Here is a 19,937-nt window from a genome sequence, read left to right on the forward strand (position 1 = left end):
ACGCCACGGGCGCAACGTTGACGTGTTAATTTCAGCAAGGAAATGTCAAAGGAGTATTTTTCTTCAGCTGAATAATTAGTTTTTATTATCCAAAACTCCCCACGCGACCACGGGGAGAGAGGCAGGCAAACTCCAAATATACAGCAGCGGGCGTCAGGGTCGGGATCGAACCCACGGCCTCTCCTGCACACCAGGCGAGGGAGTTAACATCTCCTAGCCACCGTGGTGATGATGATGATGAGAGAGAGGCACGCAGACTTCAAATATAAAACAGCAGGCGTCAGGGTCGGGATCGAACCCACAACCTCCTGCACACCAGGCGAGGTAGTTAACATCTCCTAGCCGCCATGGCGCCCTTGCCCTCCCAAGTCTCCCATCTGTTGATCTTCCCCCCGCACATTCGATTAGCGCGGTCGGCTACGGTGCGAAATAAATTCAACAAACATACAAGACACTTTTTTTTTTAAGTGGAGCACTACTTCTAGTGAGATGTTTGGCCCAAGTCCCTTTCAAAACTAACGAGTGATTGTGTGTCACGTGCGAGGATACAGGAGAAGGTATGCACGCTCTTCTCTCGCCGTGCTAGAGGATCACCTCCACCACTGTCGCTATGAACACTGCAGCCGTGCTCGTGAAGTCCGACTCCGTTAGATTAGTGTTTTGAATCGTGTTTATTTATTGCTTATCTTGTTTGCAGTCAGTTCTGGTGTGGGTTTCCTGTATATAATTTGTTGTTTTTGCTCTTGTTAGTTTGCACATTCCCACCCTGCGATGTCCGGTAACTGCCACCACTTCTGGCGGCCTTGGGCTGTGTTCTGCGAGTCTCTGTGTAACTCTATGGATCTCTATGTTACTCTATGAGTCTCTGTGTAACTCTATGGATCTCTATGCTACTCTATGAGTCTCTGTGTAACTCTATGGATCTCTGTGTAACTCTATAGATCTCTATGTTACTCTATGAGTCTCTGTGTAACTCTACGGATCTCTATGCTACTCTATGAGTCTCTGTGTAACTCTATGGATCTCTATGCTACGCGTCCCCACCGACCCCGCCCCCCCCCCAACGTAAAAACCTGGGGTAGTTACTGCACAACTACCAACCCTTTTGGATTTCTCTGGCTGCTTGTAGCTGGGCAAGGCCTTTGCTCATAATCCCGATGATCAGAATCTTCATCTCAGGCTGGAGGAATCCGATGAGCTGCGAAGCTCTCCCCGTCTCGGAGGCTTCTTGCGCAGGCGACGTGGACCGACTACCCCAACACAAACGATGGGGACCCCCCTTAACATTCCTGCCTCTCAGCGTGCGGCATTCGCTGCTGCCACCGCCACCGCTGCCACCGCCGCTGCTGCCACCGCCGCCGCTGCCACCGCCACCGCTGCCACCGCCGCCGCTGCCACCGCCGCCGCCGCTCCTCCCGAATAACGCAACGATGGCATCGGGGCGGCCACGACAATGGCTCCCGAAACATTCCTTTATGGCCGTTTCGTGGGATTCGTCAGTCAAGCGGGCCGAGGTGGCGTCGTCAAACGCGCTCGGATTTTTTTGTTTTTAATGTATATGTAAAAATAAAAAAACTTATATCGTAGTAAAAATAGACACACACGCAAGTGCGTACTGCACTTTGCATCCGATGAAGACAAAAAAACCTTTCTGTACAAAAACAACAGCTGCGGGCGTTGATGTTTTTGTGTGTCTTAGCATCCTGCATTTAAAAGTACAATTATGGTCATTAATGGCGATGACGGCTGAACAGCACGTGCATCGCACGGCTATTGGACGCAAGGATTATCCCCGTCGCCATCGTATATTATAATTTATTATCCTAATTCAAGCGTCTCAGAGAGTCTAAGCGTTCAAACGACCACGGGCCGGGCGCTCATCTCAGTTTGGCGGCGGTGGAAATTCCACGTTCCCGACTAACGATCACTGTTGACCGGCCCACAGAGTCAGGATGATTGATGATGATGATGATGATCATCATGACCATGATGGTTTCTCCTTTTTTCTGGCAACAAAATAGCTGTGTTAAGATGTTAAAACACCAAACTGAAACCTTTTGCAAGGAATCGTGTCTGCACGAAATCATTGTCTTTGCGCTGTTCGACTTTTGGCGTCCTCTGGTCTAACACCGGTTGAGACTCGGCTCTAAAGAAAGCTGTCTCTGGTGTGGACCAATCAGTTTCAAAGACAATGCACATAATGTCAGAGCATGTTTTTGTTTGTATTTTCACCACAACTATCTGTGGTTAATGCAGTAACATGATTCCTTGCAAAAGGTTTCAGTTTGCTGTTTTAACATCTTAACACAACTGTTTTGTTGCCAGAAAAAAAGGGGAAAACCTATTCTTATATTGTGACACTGCCAAAGGAGGTCCCATGATGTACATGATGGTCTAAGTTGACCAGGAATCAAATTTACAACCTTTCTCCGATCGTGAGGCGAATGCTCCTCGCCACGGTGACCCGATCCTAACTAATGCCATCTTCTGCATGGAATTTGGCAAAACCGGGGATAGCGTCTTGCTGTTTTCTCCGCGAACATAAAGCGTTACTTTGTTTCCCCCACTATTTTAAAGCAAACGGCAGAGACGAATCTTACAAACGATAGCGGTAAGAATGCCACTTTGTGTGTGTGCGTGTGTACCCGCACGTGCGAGTGTCTTTGTGTGTGTATGTGTGTGTGCGTGTGTCTTTGTCAACGAGCAGAGCGCCGGGTGGCTAAAGCACGGCAAGTTGGCACAGTAGGGGGCACAGGTGGTGCATCAGCCAGTCATCTCGGTCATCTCAGTCAGTCGACCCGTGGCACCTGCTGGGTCTGCCCCGTGACCTCCTGCCAGCGGGCGTTCGACACTTCACGTGGCCTCAAGGTGCACATGGCCTGGCACAAGCGTCGTGGTGATGTCACCGCCACTTAGTGGCGAATGGCGGTTGTTGTCTTGAGAATCACTTGTCGACGACCCCGCAGAGTGGGGAGTGGTAAGGGTTAGCAATAAGCACGCTGCTCTATGAACCCGGCCACCCGGGTTCGATTCCCGGCAACCAGGTTCGATCCCGCGGGTCGACACCAGTGACGATTAACTGAACCGGTTCTGGGCCTCCCCTAGGTCGACTCAGCCTCAAATGAGTACCTGGTGCGGTGTGTAAACATCGCCACATAGGCGACCTGGGGGGGGGGCAAGTTGCTCGCCACACGCACCCCCTCGTGTGCCTCAATGTCAGCCTTTAATAGGTGCTCGCAAACAGCACTTGCCCCAAACAGTCTGTTGAGGCTATAAGGTGATCTTTGTCTTTTGCGTAACTTTACACCCGGCACAAGTTTGGGGTGCGCCTTACTCAAAGGATCGTCTTATAATATTAATAATTCTGACTATAAAGCATGAAAGTGCTGTCAAGCGAGCAAAAACACTCCACTGCGATAAGCCGACTGGAGGGATAAATGGCGGCTCTCTGGGCCTGCGATACGTTTGCCTTGGCCAGCGAGCAGCGAGCGGGTTTAATTTTAGACGAATTTCAGTCGCGAGCGAGAGAGAGAGAGAGCGATATGTATATACTTATTTTCTTAACACTGCGATTTTAGACGTAGGATTATTGAATAACAACGCGGAATGCCTCTGCGGCGGCGGCCGTGTATACAGAGCTGATGCAACATCCTGTTTACCGGGGCGCGCTACCGCAGGGTCACCGAACCGCGAGTGCGGCGGGGGTGGGGCCAGACGCAAAGCGCCACGCACGGTCTCACAAAGGGACCCTTGGTTTCCAAAAAATCTTAATATATTTCGCATTTTAATCGCTAATTTTACCGCTAACTTTCATCCCGATCGTGCTAATCGGCGTCGCGGCGTCTCGAGCCGAAGAGGAATGCCTTCGGGAAATCTCCCCGCGGAATCGGATATCGGAGAACTGCTTCCGAGGTCACTTCGAATGACCTCCGAGGTCCACAGACTGAGGGGGCAGCACTTTTCCAAACCGAGCTCTGCCGCTGAAGAGAAATGCTCGCCAAGCGACGGTCAAGCCGATATTGTTCTCACTCTTGACTGAAGCATCTCAACGGGAGCTGCGATGGCTCTCCTCGCGTCGGGTCCGGGCTGTGCCCGCCGACCCTCTGCACTGCAGGAGCCCGGCTTAAACACAGCCCGGCTTAAACACAGCCCGGCTTAAGCACAGCCCGGCTTAAGCACAGCCCGGCTTAAACACAGCCCGGCTTAAACACAGCCCGGCTTAAACACAGCCCGGCTTAAGCACAGCCCGGCTTAAACACAGCCCGGCTTAAACACAGCCCGGCTTAAACACAGCCCGGCTTAAGCACAGCCCGGCTTAAACACAGCCCGGCTTAAACACAGCCCGGCCGACACTCCGAGCCGTGCCCACGAACTCGCTGGCGCCAGCGTGCGCGCACGCACGTCGAACTTCTTTCGCGCCGTACGTAGCCAACCGTGCTAATCGGAGGTGCGGCCAGCTCGGCGCTCAGCCCTTTGAGCAGTGCCGGCCACCACACGAGAGGCCTCGATAATGGGGAAGGGGGGGGGGTGGACCTCGGGGTCTCACGATGGGGGCCTGGTCACCCAAAGTGGCCTTGAAACGCAGCGCGGCCCGGCGCACGGCCGGGCCGCTGACCGACCCGCCGCGACACGTCACCCGTCAGGTCTCCGGGGTCGACGAGCAAGGGTCGACCCTAGAGAGCGCTCGGGTGGGCGACCCACCCATGCGCACGCCCGGGTGTCGTAGGCGGCCCCGGCGCTGCGCTGCGGGTCAGCGGAGGGCACCGGTGGCTAAATCCCACGCCGTGCTGTAACCGAAGTTACGTCACGTGACTCTGTGGTACTCGGAGATAAGTGGGACGCATTCATGAACCCGTTTTAACCGGCGTGGTGAGGTATGGTCAAATGAGTCCCCCCCACACGGCCTGTGGGGGGATGGGTTCTCATCCAGCAGCGGATAAACAGAAGGGCTTTAAGTGTACGTACGGGAAAGGGTAACCAGCAAAACGTGGCAGGAAGGCGTTGTGGATGTAATCAGGAAGAGGAGGCTGTGATGGGCCTGACGTGTGGGGTGGAAGAGGACACGCGAAGCAACTTGGAGGTTCTGCATAGAACTTACAATAACCCAATTCTTCATTTTAAATTATTATCATGCGACGTGTAAATTGTATCATCGCTGCAAAGCGCCGTAGTAAAAAGCGCCTGAGTCTAGGCGCTATATAAATCTCATTAACATAATAAAATGGCTCTGCTTGTTAGTTTGGTTTCGCTGACCAGCAGAAGGAAGCAGATTGGGAGGTGCGGCTGCGCCTTTTGTGTTTATTTTGAACCGCAAGTCAACGAGTCTCCCTGCTTAAACGAGCCTTGAACGGTGCACGCATGCATTGGTAGCCTTGAGCCAGCAGTGGGGCATTCCACATTCCCATGGCAGGGGCAAGCCTGTCCAAACAACGACCGCTCTGGAATTGCCGGGGTGATTACGGCACATCGTCCACAGATTGGACAAAAAAAAAAAGTCAAGTCAAAGGCGATAATGCCCCGGATGGAATGCAGTCTCATAGAGCGCGTGGGTGCGGGGGGGGGGGTGCAAGTGCCGTTAGCGAGCACCTGTTGTACTGCGTTGCCGCTAACTCAAGGGAGCTTCGTCGAGTCCCGAGACTCCGTCTTCAGGAGGGTTGCCGCGTCGGTGACGCTCGGCCAATCCCATCTCACGAGTCGTTTGCCTTCGCGTGGAAAGGAAACCGGAGAGCCTGGAGAGACTGCCCCCCCCCCACCCCCCAACCGCATGCGCGAAGGAGCCAACTGACTGTTCGAAGAGCCGCACAGATGGATTCAAAGTCCATCGCACTGTCCCATCTGCTTGGCCGCGTCGCACGCACAACAGCGCGGCGGCGTTGTGCGTGTCGCCCCGACCGCCTGAGTTCACGGTCAGCTCAAGAGGAGCAGCAAGAGGAGTGGGAGGAGGAGAGATGACGACGCTGGATGCGTAGGAGGCTTGTGAGGATGATATTTTTGAACGCGGTGTCTGATGTGGTGAAACGTGTTGCGAAGGAGGGGAGGGGGGGGGGCATTTTTTGCCCCCCCCCCCCCCAGCTGCCTCGAGGGATAACGTCAGACACCTAATTAGGTCGATGAAAAACCGGCCTGGAAGTTCACTGGCTCTTTCTCACCGGAGGGGCCACCCAGAATAGCATAGCCCAACACACGACATACACACGTGCATACTCATCCACACAGACACGTGGATACTCATACACACAGACACAGATACTCATACACACACACGTGTGTACTCATCCACACAGACACGTGGATACTCATACACACACACACAGATACTCATACACACACACGTGTGTACTCATCCACACAGACACGTGGATACTCATACACACACACACAGATACTAATACACACACACACAGATACTCATACACACAGACACGTGGATACTCATACACACAGACACGTGGATACTCATACACACACACAGATACTCATACACACACACAGATACTCATACATACACACACACACACACAGATACTCATACACACACACACAGATACTCATACACACAGACACGTGGATACTCATACACACACACAGATACTCATACACACACACGTGCGTACTCATCCACACACACGTGCGTACTCATCCACACACACACAGATACTCATACACACACACACACAGATACTCATACACACAGACACGTGGATACTCATACACACATACACACAGATACTCATACACATACACAGATACTCAAACACACACACAGATACTCATACACACAGACACGTGGATACTCATATATACACACACACACAGATACTCAAACATACATATACACATAGATACTCACACATAGACAAAGATCCCCCATATAGCCTCTAACAGACTGTGAGGGCAAGTGCTGTTAGCGAGCACCTATGAAACCCGGCACGGCACACGAGGGCGTGGGTGGCCAGCACCACGACCGGCGGCTGCCTTTGTCTTGCTTGTGGCGAAGTTTACACACCGCACCAGGTACTCATTTGACGCTGAGTCGACCTGGGGAAGGCTCAGGACCGGTTCAGATAATAGTCACTGGTGTTTGCCGTGAGCGGGAATCGAACTCGGGTGGCCGGGTTCGTAGTTCAGCATGCTAACCACACACAGATACGAATACACACATAGATACGCATACACGCACACACAGATACTCATACACACATACTCATACACACACAGATACTCATACACACACACACAGATACACATACACACACAGATACTCATACACACATAGATACGCATACACGCGCACATAGATACTCATACACACATAGATACACATACACACATAAATACTCATACACACACACACAGATACTCATACATACACAGATACTCATATACACACAGATACTCATACACACATAGATACGCATACACGCACACACAGATACTCATACACACACACACAGATACTCATACACACACACACAGATACTCATACACACACAGATACTCATACACACATAGATAGGCATACACGCGCACATAGATACTCATACACACATAGATACACATACACACAAATACTCATACACGCACACACAGATACTCATACACACACAGATACTCATATACACACAGATACTCATACACACATAGATACGCATACACGCGCACATAGATACTCATACAACAACAGCAATCGCCATTCGCCACTAAGTGGCGATGACGTCACCATGGCACCTGTGCCAGGCCACGTGCACTTTGACGCCATACACAGACACACAGGATACGCACACACACGCACAGAAACATACACACGCGCATACAGACACACAAACGTACACACGCCGTTGTGTGTACTCGGGTCGACACTTGAGGGTCCCTCCCTGGTCCGGCCACACCATCCCTACATGGAGGTGGGGCTGCCCTCCCCGGGGGTCATGGATCAGAAACGTGTGTGGGTGCGTGCGTGCGTCTGACGATAGCAGTAAATCCATACACACACACACAAACATAGACAAGCTATATACGCGCGGACACGTAGAGACCCACACGCATACACACACAGTCGCCGACATACACACAAACATAGGCATGCATATGCACACAAACATAGGCATGCATATGCACACAAACAAAGACACCCACACACACACTAACATAGACACGCATACTTACACACCCACGCATATATTGTACGCGCACAATCATAGACAAAAATAAAACAAAGACTCCCTGTATAGCCTTAAAACGCTTTTGGGGCACGTGCTGTTAGCGAGCACCTATGAAGGCCGGCACGGCACACGGGGGAGTGGGTGGCCAACACCACGCCCGGCCGCCTTTGTCTCCCCAGTGCTGATGTTTTCTTTCACATAGACCGCACCAGGTACTCAATTGAGGATGAGTCGACCAAGGGGAGGCCCAGGACTGGTTCAAATAATCGCCACTGATGTTGGCCGTGAGCGGGAATCGAACTCGGTTCATAGCGCGGTACACCAACCACTACACTACCACCCCCCACATACATAAACAGAGACACACGCACACCCACGAACTCACTGCCCACACATGGCCACTATGAGAGATTTGAGGACAGGTATTTGTAACTCTGGAGCTAAACGATGTCAGTAACAACGTTAGAGAAGCCCCACGGTGCGACAGATGTCCAGTGAGGGTTTGGCCACACCATTCATAGTCCGATGGCACGTTCACACAGTGTACCCAAAAAACCTGGGGGTAGTGGTCACTTTCACGTGCACGTTCACACAGTGTACCCAAAAAACCTGGGGGTAGTGGCCACTGCCATGTGCATGTTCACACAGTGTACCCCAAAAACCTGGGGGTAGTGGCCACTTCCACGTGCACGTTCACACAGTGTACCCCAAAAACCCTGGGGGTAGTGGTCACTCCCATGCGCACGTTCACACAGTGTACCCCAAAAACCTGGGCGTAGTCGTCACTTTCACGTGCACGTTCACACAGTGTACCACAAAAACGGGATCGTAATCACTCTCGCCAACATATTCACACAGTGTACCGCAAGAATTGGGGATAGCCACTCCCACCTGCACATTCACACAGTGTACCCAACCAACTGGGGGTAGCCACTCCCATGAACACATTCACACAGTGCACCGAAAAAGCCTCGGAAGTAGCTCCACCCACAAGTATAGTGTGAAAGTATCCCCAAAAACGTGGCTACTGCATACACTCTACAAGGAGTTTTGCAAAATGCACTCAGGAATGTAAAGACACTCTCACAGTACTATACAGTGCATACAAAACGCACGTGCATGGGTTCGCATGCGTGTGCACGTGGACGTGTGTGCGTGTCTTGTCTGGGGAGCGGTAGTGTAGCGGTTAGCGCGCTGCGCGATGAACCCAGCAACCCGAGTTCGATTCCCGCTCACGGCCAACACCGGTGACGATTATCTGAACCGGTCCTGGGCCTCCCCAAGGTCGACTCGGCTCCAAATGAGTACCTTGGCGCGATGTGTAGTAAACATCGCCACTGGGGAGACAAAGGCGGCCGGGCGTGGTGCTGGCCACCCGCTCCCTCGTGTGCCATGCCGGCCTTCGTAGGTGCTCGCTAACAGCACTTGCCCCAACAGTCTGTGACACGGGATCTTTGTCTTTGTGCTGCGTGTGTTGTCTCACCAGCGAGCAGAGCTCCATGACCAGCAAGTACGGCGAGGACTCCGTGCACTGTCCCAAGCACTGCATGATGTTCGGGTGCTGTAGAAGCCTGGGAGGGAAACAGACACACACAGAGAGACACACACACACAGAGTCACACACACACACAGAGTCACACACACACACAGAGTCACACACACACACACAGTCACACACACACACAGGCACAGATAGAGACAGCGAAGCAGAGGGAGTTAAGAGCCGCACAGACGGAGAGAGAGATACAAGCACAGACAGAGAGAGGCACTCAATTATTGATATTTACTGTTACGTTTACACCGATTAGGGTCCCATTAGCGCTGCAGATTGACCCCCCGGATGGATGTGAAATATCTGTGGTCAGAGGGTCTAACTTCGTTTAGTTCTCTGCAGCGTTGTTCATGCAAACTGCATCTCCACAATCCTTCGGGAACCACACGAAGCTACGAGGCAGCAGCGAGGCGGTGAACAGTCCTCTGCACGTGTATATATATGTAGATGTGAATATGTTTACATCCAATTAACGAGTGCTTATGCGTGTGGGAGCACCCGCAGAAAACCCCCACTTGCGTGCGAGGGGGCAACACTCTATCCCATCATAGGGAAGTGACAGGGGTGATGTCAGTCCACGCTCTTTACTGTGACCGCCTTCTTATTCTTATAATTCTTCTGGCGAAATGGAACCCTTTTCCATTATTCCCAGACGACTGCAAGTTGCAGGGTGGGTGGGTGGTGGGGTCCCGTTCGCACCGCTGAATCTGGGAGCGCGCGAGCGATTCGGCGTTAATTTGATTTTGAGAGGCGTCGTAACGGCGTTGCTTTTAAAGACAACTGTACTCGCCGCCGCAGAGAACCGCACTCTACGTTAGCTGCCGCCACCCCCCCAACCCTCGCGTGGCCTTGTGGGAGCATCGGTCGCGATGAAGTTATTCTACCATTGGTACCTCATTTGCCAGTAAAAAATATAATTGTTTTTTTACCCTTTTATCTGGCAACAAAACTGACACCTTTTTTACGAGGAGTCATGTTTGCATAGACCACAATACCTGCAGTCGTAATGCAAACAAAAAACATAACAGTGCATACATTATCAGAGTTATGTTTTTTGTTTGCATTACGACTGCAGGTATTGTGGTCTATGCAAACATGACTCCTCGTAAAAAAAAGGTGTCAGTTTTGTTGCCAGATAAAAAGGTACAAAAAACAATTATCCAAGTTATTCTATTTTAGTTTTTTTCCTTCCGGCTCCGCACACGCACGTCATCCCGAACGGCATCGGAGAGAGAAGAACAACTGATGGCGTACGCGTGCGTCATCGGAACGGGGATAGGCATTACGGGAGTTGCGCAACCATTAGCGGCGGTGATCCGTCAACCCTCGCCGCCTCCGCCCCGTGCCGGATTGGACGCCGCGCGCAGCAGAGCCGCCCACCCGCACGCCCTCCTTCCACGACTGCTCCATTTTTCTGAATTAAGATCAAAGGCAAATGTATTACACTCGAACAATGGGGGGCTCTGTACAGCGTTTGGTGGCTGTGCCCAGCCCATGTGTTTGTTTCCGACCCCCCCCCCCCGCCCTGCCCCCATCCCCCACCTCCTCCCCCAGGTCTCCCTTTGAAAACAGAGCCCTTTTAATCGGGGAGGCTGAACCACGATGCTACGTGCTTTTCCCGTGAAATAGATATACGTCGGTCCGTCTGTCCGTGAGTCTGTCCGTCCGTGTGTGTCTATCCATCAGACACCTTTCACGTTGACTTTCGCGTGGCGAGATGTTAGCTACCTCGCCTCGTGTACACAATGCCATGGGTTCGATCCCGACCCCTGTTGTGTATTTGAAGTTTGCAGGTCTCTCTCTTTCCCTGTGGTCGCGTTGGATTTTTCTCCACGTCCTCCGGGTTTTCCCTCCAAGTGTAGAATCATCATCGACGTGAATTTTGAGTATTTGGCTGCTATAAATGTCCCCACGATGAGCCACTTCATGTGTGGCCAGGTCCCTTCTGAAGAAGAACTACGTAGCTCAGTGGGCCTTACCTGGTAAAATAAAACAAAAGCTTAGTTTGCAGTTTTATAGCCTACCTTACGATGCGTGATTGAGGTGTGGGTTAATCGCTACATTTTGGTCGTGAGAATCGCCAAGTCGAGCTCTAAACGGCAGCAATTGGTGCGTCGTCAAATTACGCTCATATACCGCGTCAGGCGGTGGAGGGTCTCGGCAACACAACCGCGGCCCGGATCATCACTCCTCTGTGGAATAACCCAGAACTCAACTGTGAGAGTCACTCCTCACGCTTTTCGCCAAAAATTGTGTGAGACTAGGCTCTAAGGAAAGCTGTCTCGGGTGTGGACCAATCAACTTCAAGGACAGTGCATACATTATCAGAGTTATATTCTTGGTTCTTTCGGTAAAGTCACGTAGAAGGGAAGTAATAAAATAATAAAAATAAAACACAATAAAATAATTCTCACGACGTTTCGGCCACAACGCAAGCAGCCATCCTCAGGTGAAAACCAGGTCTGTCGAGGCGACAGAGTCTGAATGAAACAGCACACGAGCTTGGAGCATATATATAAGCTGGGCGCCTTGACAAAGGAATTTGCATATCAAGAGGAATTTAGCATATTTATGGGAAATCCAGGAATGTGATTAGTACTACATATGCATGTGCATTATGCAGGATTAACAGCATCAAAGGGAGAGGATATGGGAAGTTCAAGTTCAAGTTCATTTATTAGGTGTAGCCCTGTGAGCCATTCAGCTCTTGAATCGGGTGCAACCGCAACAAACAAAAAACAAAAACATGAACAAAAAAAACATCTTAAAGTGAATATGTGACTAAGTGCAAACAGAAAATCCAAGAAAAGACAGCAAAAATATTGCTGAAAAAACACCGTACACCAACGCTGTGTGCAAAAATCCCAGTGGGATGCAAGTCAAACAACAACCACAAGACAACTTAGATTAAGGCCATCAGTCTAACTCTGTACTACAACAACACAACAATGCAGGTATGTGAATGTTTTTGTTTGCATTCTGACTGCAGGTATTGTGGTCTATGCAAACATGACTCCTTGTAAAATAGGTGTCAGTTTTGTTGCCAGATAAAAGGGTAAAAAAACAATTATCACATTTCTTCCATGTTACCAGGTAAGGCCCACTAGGCTACATAGCTCTTTTACAGAAGCGACCTGGCCACAAATGACAGCTCAATTAAGTGGCTAATCGCGTGGAAATGTATCGCAGCCAAATACTTTAAATGCATGTACAGTAACTAAATAAAGCCAAAGCTTCCTGTAAATCACGTGACCTCTGTGTGGCTACGCCCACAATGCACCCCTCCCCCCGTCGCCGCCCACTCAGAAAACAGACTCTGTGCAGTAGCAGCAGTAGCAGCAGCAGTAGCAGCAGCAGTAGCAGCTGTAGCAGCAGTAGCAGCAGCAGCAGTAGCAGCAGTAGCAGCAGCAGTAGTAGCAGCAGCAGTAGCAGCAGCAGTAGCAGCAGCAGCAGCAGCAGCGTGGAGGCCCTGATAGGAGCCTCTTCCTCCCGATCCTCATCTCTCCAGACTCTCTGCTCACATCTCTCCATCCCTTTGCCTCCCATTTCCCCTGATTTCCCATTCTTTCTCTTTTTCTATTCCCTTTTCCCCGTTCACTTCATTTCCCCCATGCATCACAATCCTTGACTCTGCTCCCCTTTCCCGTGGTGTGCAGCCACGGGTAAACGGTTGGCAATTCTTAGCAATTTTGGGTGACTTCGCCGATGAAATATTTACAAAAAAAGCAATTAAATAAGATGTATATATACACATATATATACACACATATAGAGATACATTGCGCTACGTACGAGGGTAATTGGTGGACGGGTGCCTAACGCACGAATCTCTTTGCACGGTTAAATTCCCAAACGAGGCTCATTTAACAAACGGGATTGATTGGGCAGCTTGTTATTGCGATGAGCTCTTACCCCGTTGAATTTGTGCGCACTGGGTGAGCAACTGAGCGAGTTGCTAACATCACGAGTGGGTGGGAGCCTGGGATACGAACCCAGGTTCTCAGCAGGGCTGGGTCCGTGTCTCCAGAAACGAGCTGGTAAAAAGCCCCCGGGTTGGGCAGTGGCAATACCACGTTCCTATGACAGGGGCCGCCACTGTATCCACTAAACAGTCACAGATGATGTTCCACCAAGTAGCAGGAACGCTATCCACCCCCCGAGGGATGAGGTCAGGATGGACACCCTGACCGTGAGCTAAACGCCATGACCTTGCGATCGTGGGTGGAGGCGCCCCGACCACGGCACCACTTGGCCGGACGAGGCTGAGCCAAGCGGCGCAAATGCCGGGGACAAAGAGTTCCAAAACTTTTAGAGAAGAATTAAGAAATGTTGTTATCGCGCTCACTCGGTGGCCCCGCAGACTCAGCGGGGCACTCGCGGTAATCTCTCTCCCATCACTCCGCCTCCCCCCATCACCGCCTCCCCCCCATCACCGCCTCCCCCCATCACCCCCTCCCACTCCTCACCCCCTCCCCCCCATCACCGCCTCCCCCCCATCACCGCCTCCCCCCCATCACCGCCTCCCCCCCATCACCGCCTCCCCCCATCACCGCCTCCCCCCATCACCGCCTCCCCCATCACCGCCTCCCCCCATCACCCGCCTCCCCCCCATCACCCGCCTCTCCCCCATCACCGCTTCTCCCCCATCACCGCCACTCCCTCATCACCCCCTCCCCCCATCACCCCCTCCCCCCATCACCGCCTCCCCCCCATCACCCCCTCCCCCCATCACCCCCTCCCCCCCATCACCGCCTCCCCCCATCACCCCCTCCCCCCCATCACCGCCATCCCCCCCATCATCGCCTCCCTCCCATCACCCGCCTCCCCCCTATCACCCCTCCCCCCCATCACCACCCTCCCCCATCACCCCACCCATCCCGTCCTCCCCCAGCACCGCCTCCCCCCCATCACCCCCGCCTCCCCCCATCACCCCCTCCCCCCAGTCCACCCCCTCCCCCCCATCACCCCCCCTCCTCCCTCCCCCCATCACCCCATCCCCCCCATCACCCCCTCCCCCCATCACCCCCTCCCCCCATCACCCCGCTCCCCCCATCACCCCCTCCCCCCATCACCCCCTCCCCCCCATCACCACCCTCCCCCCTCACCCCCTCCCCATCACCCCCTCCCCCCCATCACCCCCTCCCCCCCATCACCCCCTCCCCCCCATCACCCCTCCCCCCATCACCCCCTCCCCCCCATCACCCCCCTCCCCCATCACCCGCCTCCCCCCCCCATCACCCCCCTCCCCCCATCACACCGCCTCCCCCCCATCACCCCTCCGCCCGTCCCCCCCCCTCACCCCCCCTCCCCCCCATCACCCCCTCCCCCCATCACCCCCTCCCCCCCATCACCCCTCCCCCCATCACCCCCTCCCCCCTCACCCCCTCCCCCCATCACCCCCTCCCCCCATCACCCCTCCCCCCATCACCCCCTCTCCCCATCACCCCCCTCCCCCCCCACCCCTCCTCCCATCACCCCCCACCCCCTCCCCCATCACCCCCCCCCCATCACCCCCCCCCCCCCCATCACCCCCCTCCCCCCCCATCACCCCTCCCCCCCATCACCCCCTCCCCCCCTCACCCCCTCCCCCCCATCACCCCCCCCCTCCCCCCATCACCCCCTCCCCCATCACCCCCCTCCCCCCATCACCCCCTCTCCCCCATCCCCCCCCTCCCCCCCTCACCGCCTCCCCCCCATCACCGCCCTCCCCATCACCCCCTCCCCCCTCACCCCCTCCCCCCATCACCCCCTCCCCCCCATCACCCCCTCCCCCCATCACCCCCCCCCATCACCCCTCCCCCCCATCACCCCTCCCCCCCATCCCGCCTCTCTCCCATCACCCCCCTCCCCCCCATCACCCCCCCTCCCCCCCATCACCCCCTCCCCCCATCACCCCCCTCCCCCCATCACCCCCTCTCCCCCATCACCCCCTCCTCCCATCACCCCCCTCCCCCCCATCACCCCTTCCCCCCCATCACCGCCTCTCTCCCCATCACCCCCCTCCCCCCCATCACCCCCTCCCCCATCACCCCCCTCTCCCCCCATCACCCCGCCTCCCCCCCATCACCACCTCTCTCCCATCACCCCCTCTCCCCCATCACCGCCTCTCCACCATCACCCCCTCCTCCCATCACCACCCTCCCCCCCATCACCCCTTCACCCATCACCGCCTCTCTCCCATCACCCCCTCCCCCCCATCAACCCCTCCCCCCATCACCCCCCTCTCCCCACATCAACGCCTCCCCCCCATCACCCCTTCCACCCCATCACCACTTCTCTCCCATCACACCATCACCACACCCCCCCCCCATCACCCCCTCTCCCCCATCACCCCCTCTCCCCCAACACCCCCTCCCCCCCATCACCACCTCTCTCCCATCACCCCCTCTCCCCCATCACCGCCTCTCCCCCATCACCGCCTCTCTCCCATCACCGCCTCTCCCCACCATTTCCACGTCTCTCTCTCCCATCGCATATCACCAACTCTCTCTGCCATTACCGCTTCTCTTGCTTCCATTCCCGCTTGTTTCTTCTACCCTTGCTGCTTTCTCCCATCGCTGCATCCTCTTCTCTCTCCAATCACAGCCTCTGTCTAGCTTCCTCTTGACGCACAGCCACACAACTGCGGCTTCTATCCCCGCGTCTGAGTGGATGGCCGAGTTCGTGGATGGGTGGGTGGATAACTGACCGAGTGAGTAAAATTGTGCGAGTCACTGATTGAATTGCTCTGAGACTGAGCGAGTGAGCGATCGAAACAGCGGGCCAGCCAATGAGCGAGCGGACGCGTGAGTCTGAAAGCGAGAAAGTGCGCAGTCGGGTGAGTGATTGAGGAAGTGAGTCAGCCATTAAGTGAGCGAGTGAGTGAACGAACGACCAAGAAAATGAGTGGTTGAGTGCGTGGTTGCGTGGGCGGGAAAGCGAAGAAGCAAATGGGTGAGCGTTTGAGTGAATGAGCGAGTGAGTGAGGAGTTGATTATGTGGGTGAGCGAGCGGCTGAGTGAACGATTAGGTGAATAATGAGCGAGTGAGTGGTTACGTAATTGACGAGCGCGCGAACGAGTGAGAGGTTAAGTGAATGATGAGCGAGCGAGTGAGCGGTTAAGTGAATGATGAGCGAGCGAGTGAGCGGTTAAGTGAATGATGAGCGAGCGAGTAAGCGGTTAAGTGAATGATGAGCGAGCGAGTGAGCGGTTTAAGTGAATGATGAGCGAGCGAGTGAGCGGTTAAGTGAATGATGAGCGAGCGAGTGAGCGGTTAAGTGAATGATGAGTGAGCGAGTGAGCGGTTAAGTGAATGATGAGCGAGCGGTTAAGTGAATGATGAGCGAGCGAGTGAACGGTTAAGTGAATGATGAGCGAGCGAGTGAGCGGTTAAGTGAATGATGAGTGAGCGAGTGAGCGAGTGAACGGTTAAGTGAATGATGAGCGAGCGAATGAGCGGTTAAGTGAATGATGAGCGAGCGAGTGAACGGTTAAGTGAATGATGAGTGAGCGAGTGAGCGGTTAAGTGAATGATGAGCGAGCGAGTGAGCGGTTAAGTGAAGTATGAGCGAGCGAGTGAACGGTTAAGTGAATGATGAGCGAGCGAGTGAACGGTTAAGTGAATGATGAGCGAGCGAGTGAACGGTTAAGTGAATGATGAGCGAGTGAGTGAGCGGTTAAGTGAATGATGAGCGAGCGAGTGAACGGTTAAGTGAATGATGAGCGAGCGAGTGAGCGGTTAAGTGAATGATGAGTGAGCGAGTGAACGGTTAAGTGAGCGACGAGCGAGCGAGTGAGTGGTTAAGTGAGCGACGAGCGAGCGAGGGAAAAAGCATCTGAGTGAGCGAGCGACAGCCCCTCGAGGCAAAGCGACTGTCACGGGGAGCCAGCCCCCCCACCCCCGCTCCCCCCCCCCTCCCTCTCGGCATCTCCCTTTGATGCCCCCCTCCCCATGCTCCCCCAAAATGAACAGCGCTCGTTTCAAGTCCCCCATGGCTCTGGGCGTGAGGGGGGGGGGACGGGGCTGTATCAGCACGCGGCAAGCGAGGGAGCTTAGCCGCGGAGGCCCTCAACGGCGAGAGAGACGTCGCATGCGGGACGCGACGGGGCCAGGCCGAGGGAAAGATACAACTCCTGGGGTATTTATATTCGCGGCTCTCGGTCCCCGCGGGCCCCCTTTCTTCCCGAGCGCAACATTTATTTTGCCTGGGACGCGGCCAGCGACGGAAAGCGCTGACACCGAAGCTGACGTTGCCCATCGGAACAAGGGGGGGGGGGGGGCTTCTTTCTCTGTCACGCGGCATCACGCGACCCCGGTTTTGAGACCGTCGCGCTAAAAACGTGTGACGTTTGAATTTGATTCGCGTTACGCGCTTTGTTCACCGAGCCAGCAGATCCCACGGTCGGCTGTTACTTTAATATCTATATTATATATAAGTGTGTGGAGGGGACCCGGCCCTGTCATGGGAATGTGGAATTTACACTGCTGTGGCTCAGGGCTGACAGTGGAGGTGAGTGCTGCTCGCTTGAGCAGGGAGAGGCTCAGACTCAGGCTTTGTTATTTCAGCTGCCAAAGCCACATTGAGCCAAGCAGTTCAATGTGGCCTTACATACAGAGCCATAGAGTGACATAAAGACTCAGAGTGACATAAAGACTCATAGAGCTACATAGAGAGCCATAGAGTGACATAAAGACTCAGAGTGACATACAGACTCATAGAGCTACATACAGAGCCATAGAGTGACATAAAGACTCAGAGTGACATACAGACTCATAGAGCTACATAGAGAGCCATAGAGTGACATAGAGTGACATAGAGACTCAGAGTGACATACAGACTCATAGAGCTACATAGAGAGCCATAGAGTGACATAAAGACTCAGAGTGACATACAGACTCATAGAGCTACATAGAGAGCCATAGAGTGACATAAAGACTCAGAGTGACATAAAGACTCATAGAGCTACATAGAGAGCCATAGAGTGACATAAAGACTCAGAGTGACATACAGACTCATAGAGCTACATACAGACTCAGAGTGACATACAGACTCATAGAGCTACATACAGACTCAGAGTGACATACAGACTCATAGAGTTACATACAGAGCCATAGACTCAGCTAGCAAGGCCCCATTGCGATAAGTGGCTCTGTTACAATGATGACCGCAGCCCACGACCGTTGCAGTTGCACAGAGTTACGCAGAGATCCGTAGAGTTACATGCAGCCATCGAGTTGCATCGAGAAGCACATCGCTTGATTTGAAGCTTTCACGACTGAAGGAATCCATACTTTTTGGTTCCTTCGGTAAATTCACGTGGGTAGAAAAATAAAAACAAAAAATAATAAATGTATTTTATGTTTCTACCTACGTGACTTTACCGAAAGAACCAACGAGTATGTGAGTACATAGCTACATAGAGATCCGTAGCGTTACACAGAGACTCATAGGCCACAGTCAAAGGCCGTCGGTAGTAGCAGCACTTACCGGACACCGCAGGGTGGGAACAAGCAAAGTAACAAGAGCAAAAACAACAAATTATATACAGGAAACCCACACCAGAGCTGACCGCAAACAGGACAAGCGATAAATAAACAGTACTTAGGATCGGGTCAGGTAGCCTCCCCTAGGGTAGTTGTAGCCGGAGGACCCCAGAGCGTAGCCAGAGTAGTGTATCTAGGCTGTGTACCTAGGCTGTGTACCTAGGCTGTGTACCTAGGCTGTGTATCTAGGCTGTGTCGCTAGGCTGTAACAGAGTATCAGGACTGTTGGAGTGTTGTATTGTAATAAAGAAGTTACCTCTACAAGTGTCTCCGGAACCCATTACACAGGAAACCCGCACCAGAGCTGACCGCAAACAGGACGAGCGATAAATAAAAGGTACTTGGGACACTCATCTAACGGGCTCGGACATAAGCAGCGTTCACGGCCACAGTGTGGCGGAGGTGATCCTGACAGCGTGGTCCGGACGGAGTACGTGGGGGACGCTACGGTCGGTTACGAGGAAGACCCGACGTTTGGTGCGCCGGGGCAAGGGAAGGCTGTGACGCCGACTCTCGCATTTGAGACCGGTGCCGAGTACTTGCGTCGTCACTTGGCAACAGTTCTGCCGTGGCAATCTGACTGGAAGAATTTCCGATTAGCACGGTGGGTGGGGGAAGGGGGAAAGGGGGGGGGGCTACGTATGGTGCGAAAGAAGTTCGCCTTCCTCACATTTCCTGCAGCACAGCGTCCGCATGCA

General features: G+C 53.6%; 1 protein-coding gene across 1 annotated transcript in view; it reads right to left on the minus strand.

Moving 5' to 3' along the window:
* LOC133347961 (uncharacterized) overlaps positions 1-19,937 on the minus strand; it is a 97,530-nt gene that overhangs the window by 11,557 nt on the left and 66,036 nt on the right. The window contains exon 7 of the mRNA XM_061560726.1: positions 9,646-9,733. Coding sequence (XP_061416710.1) covers positions 9,646-9,733 — 88 coding nt within the window. The remainder of the gene's footprint in view (positions 1-9,645; positions 9,734-19,937) is intronic.

Source organism: Lethenteron reissneri, chromosome 26 (genome assembly GCF_015708825.2).
Source record: "Lethenteron reissneri isolate LAM-NWPU_2019-01 chromosome 26, ASM1570882v1, whole genome shotgun sequence".
In the NCBI taxonomy this organism is placed as follows: Eukaryota; Metazoa; Chordata; class Hyperoartia; order Petromyzontiformes; family Petromyzontidae; genus Lethenteron; species Lethenteron reissneri.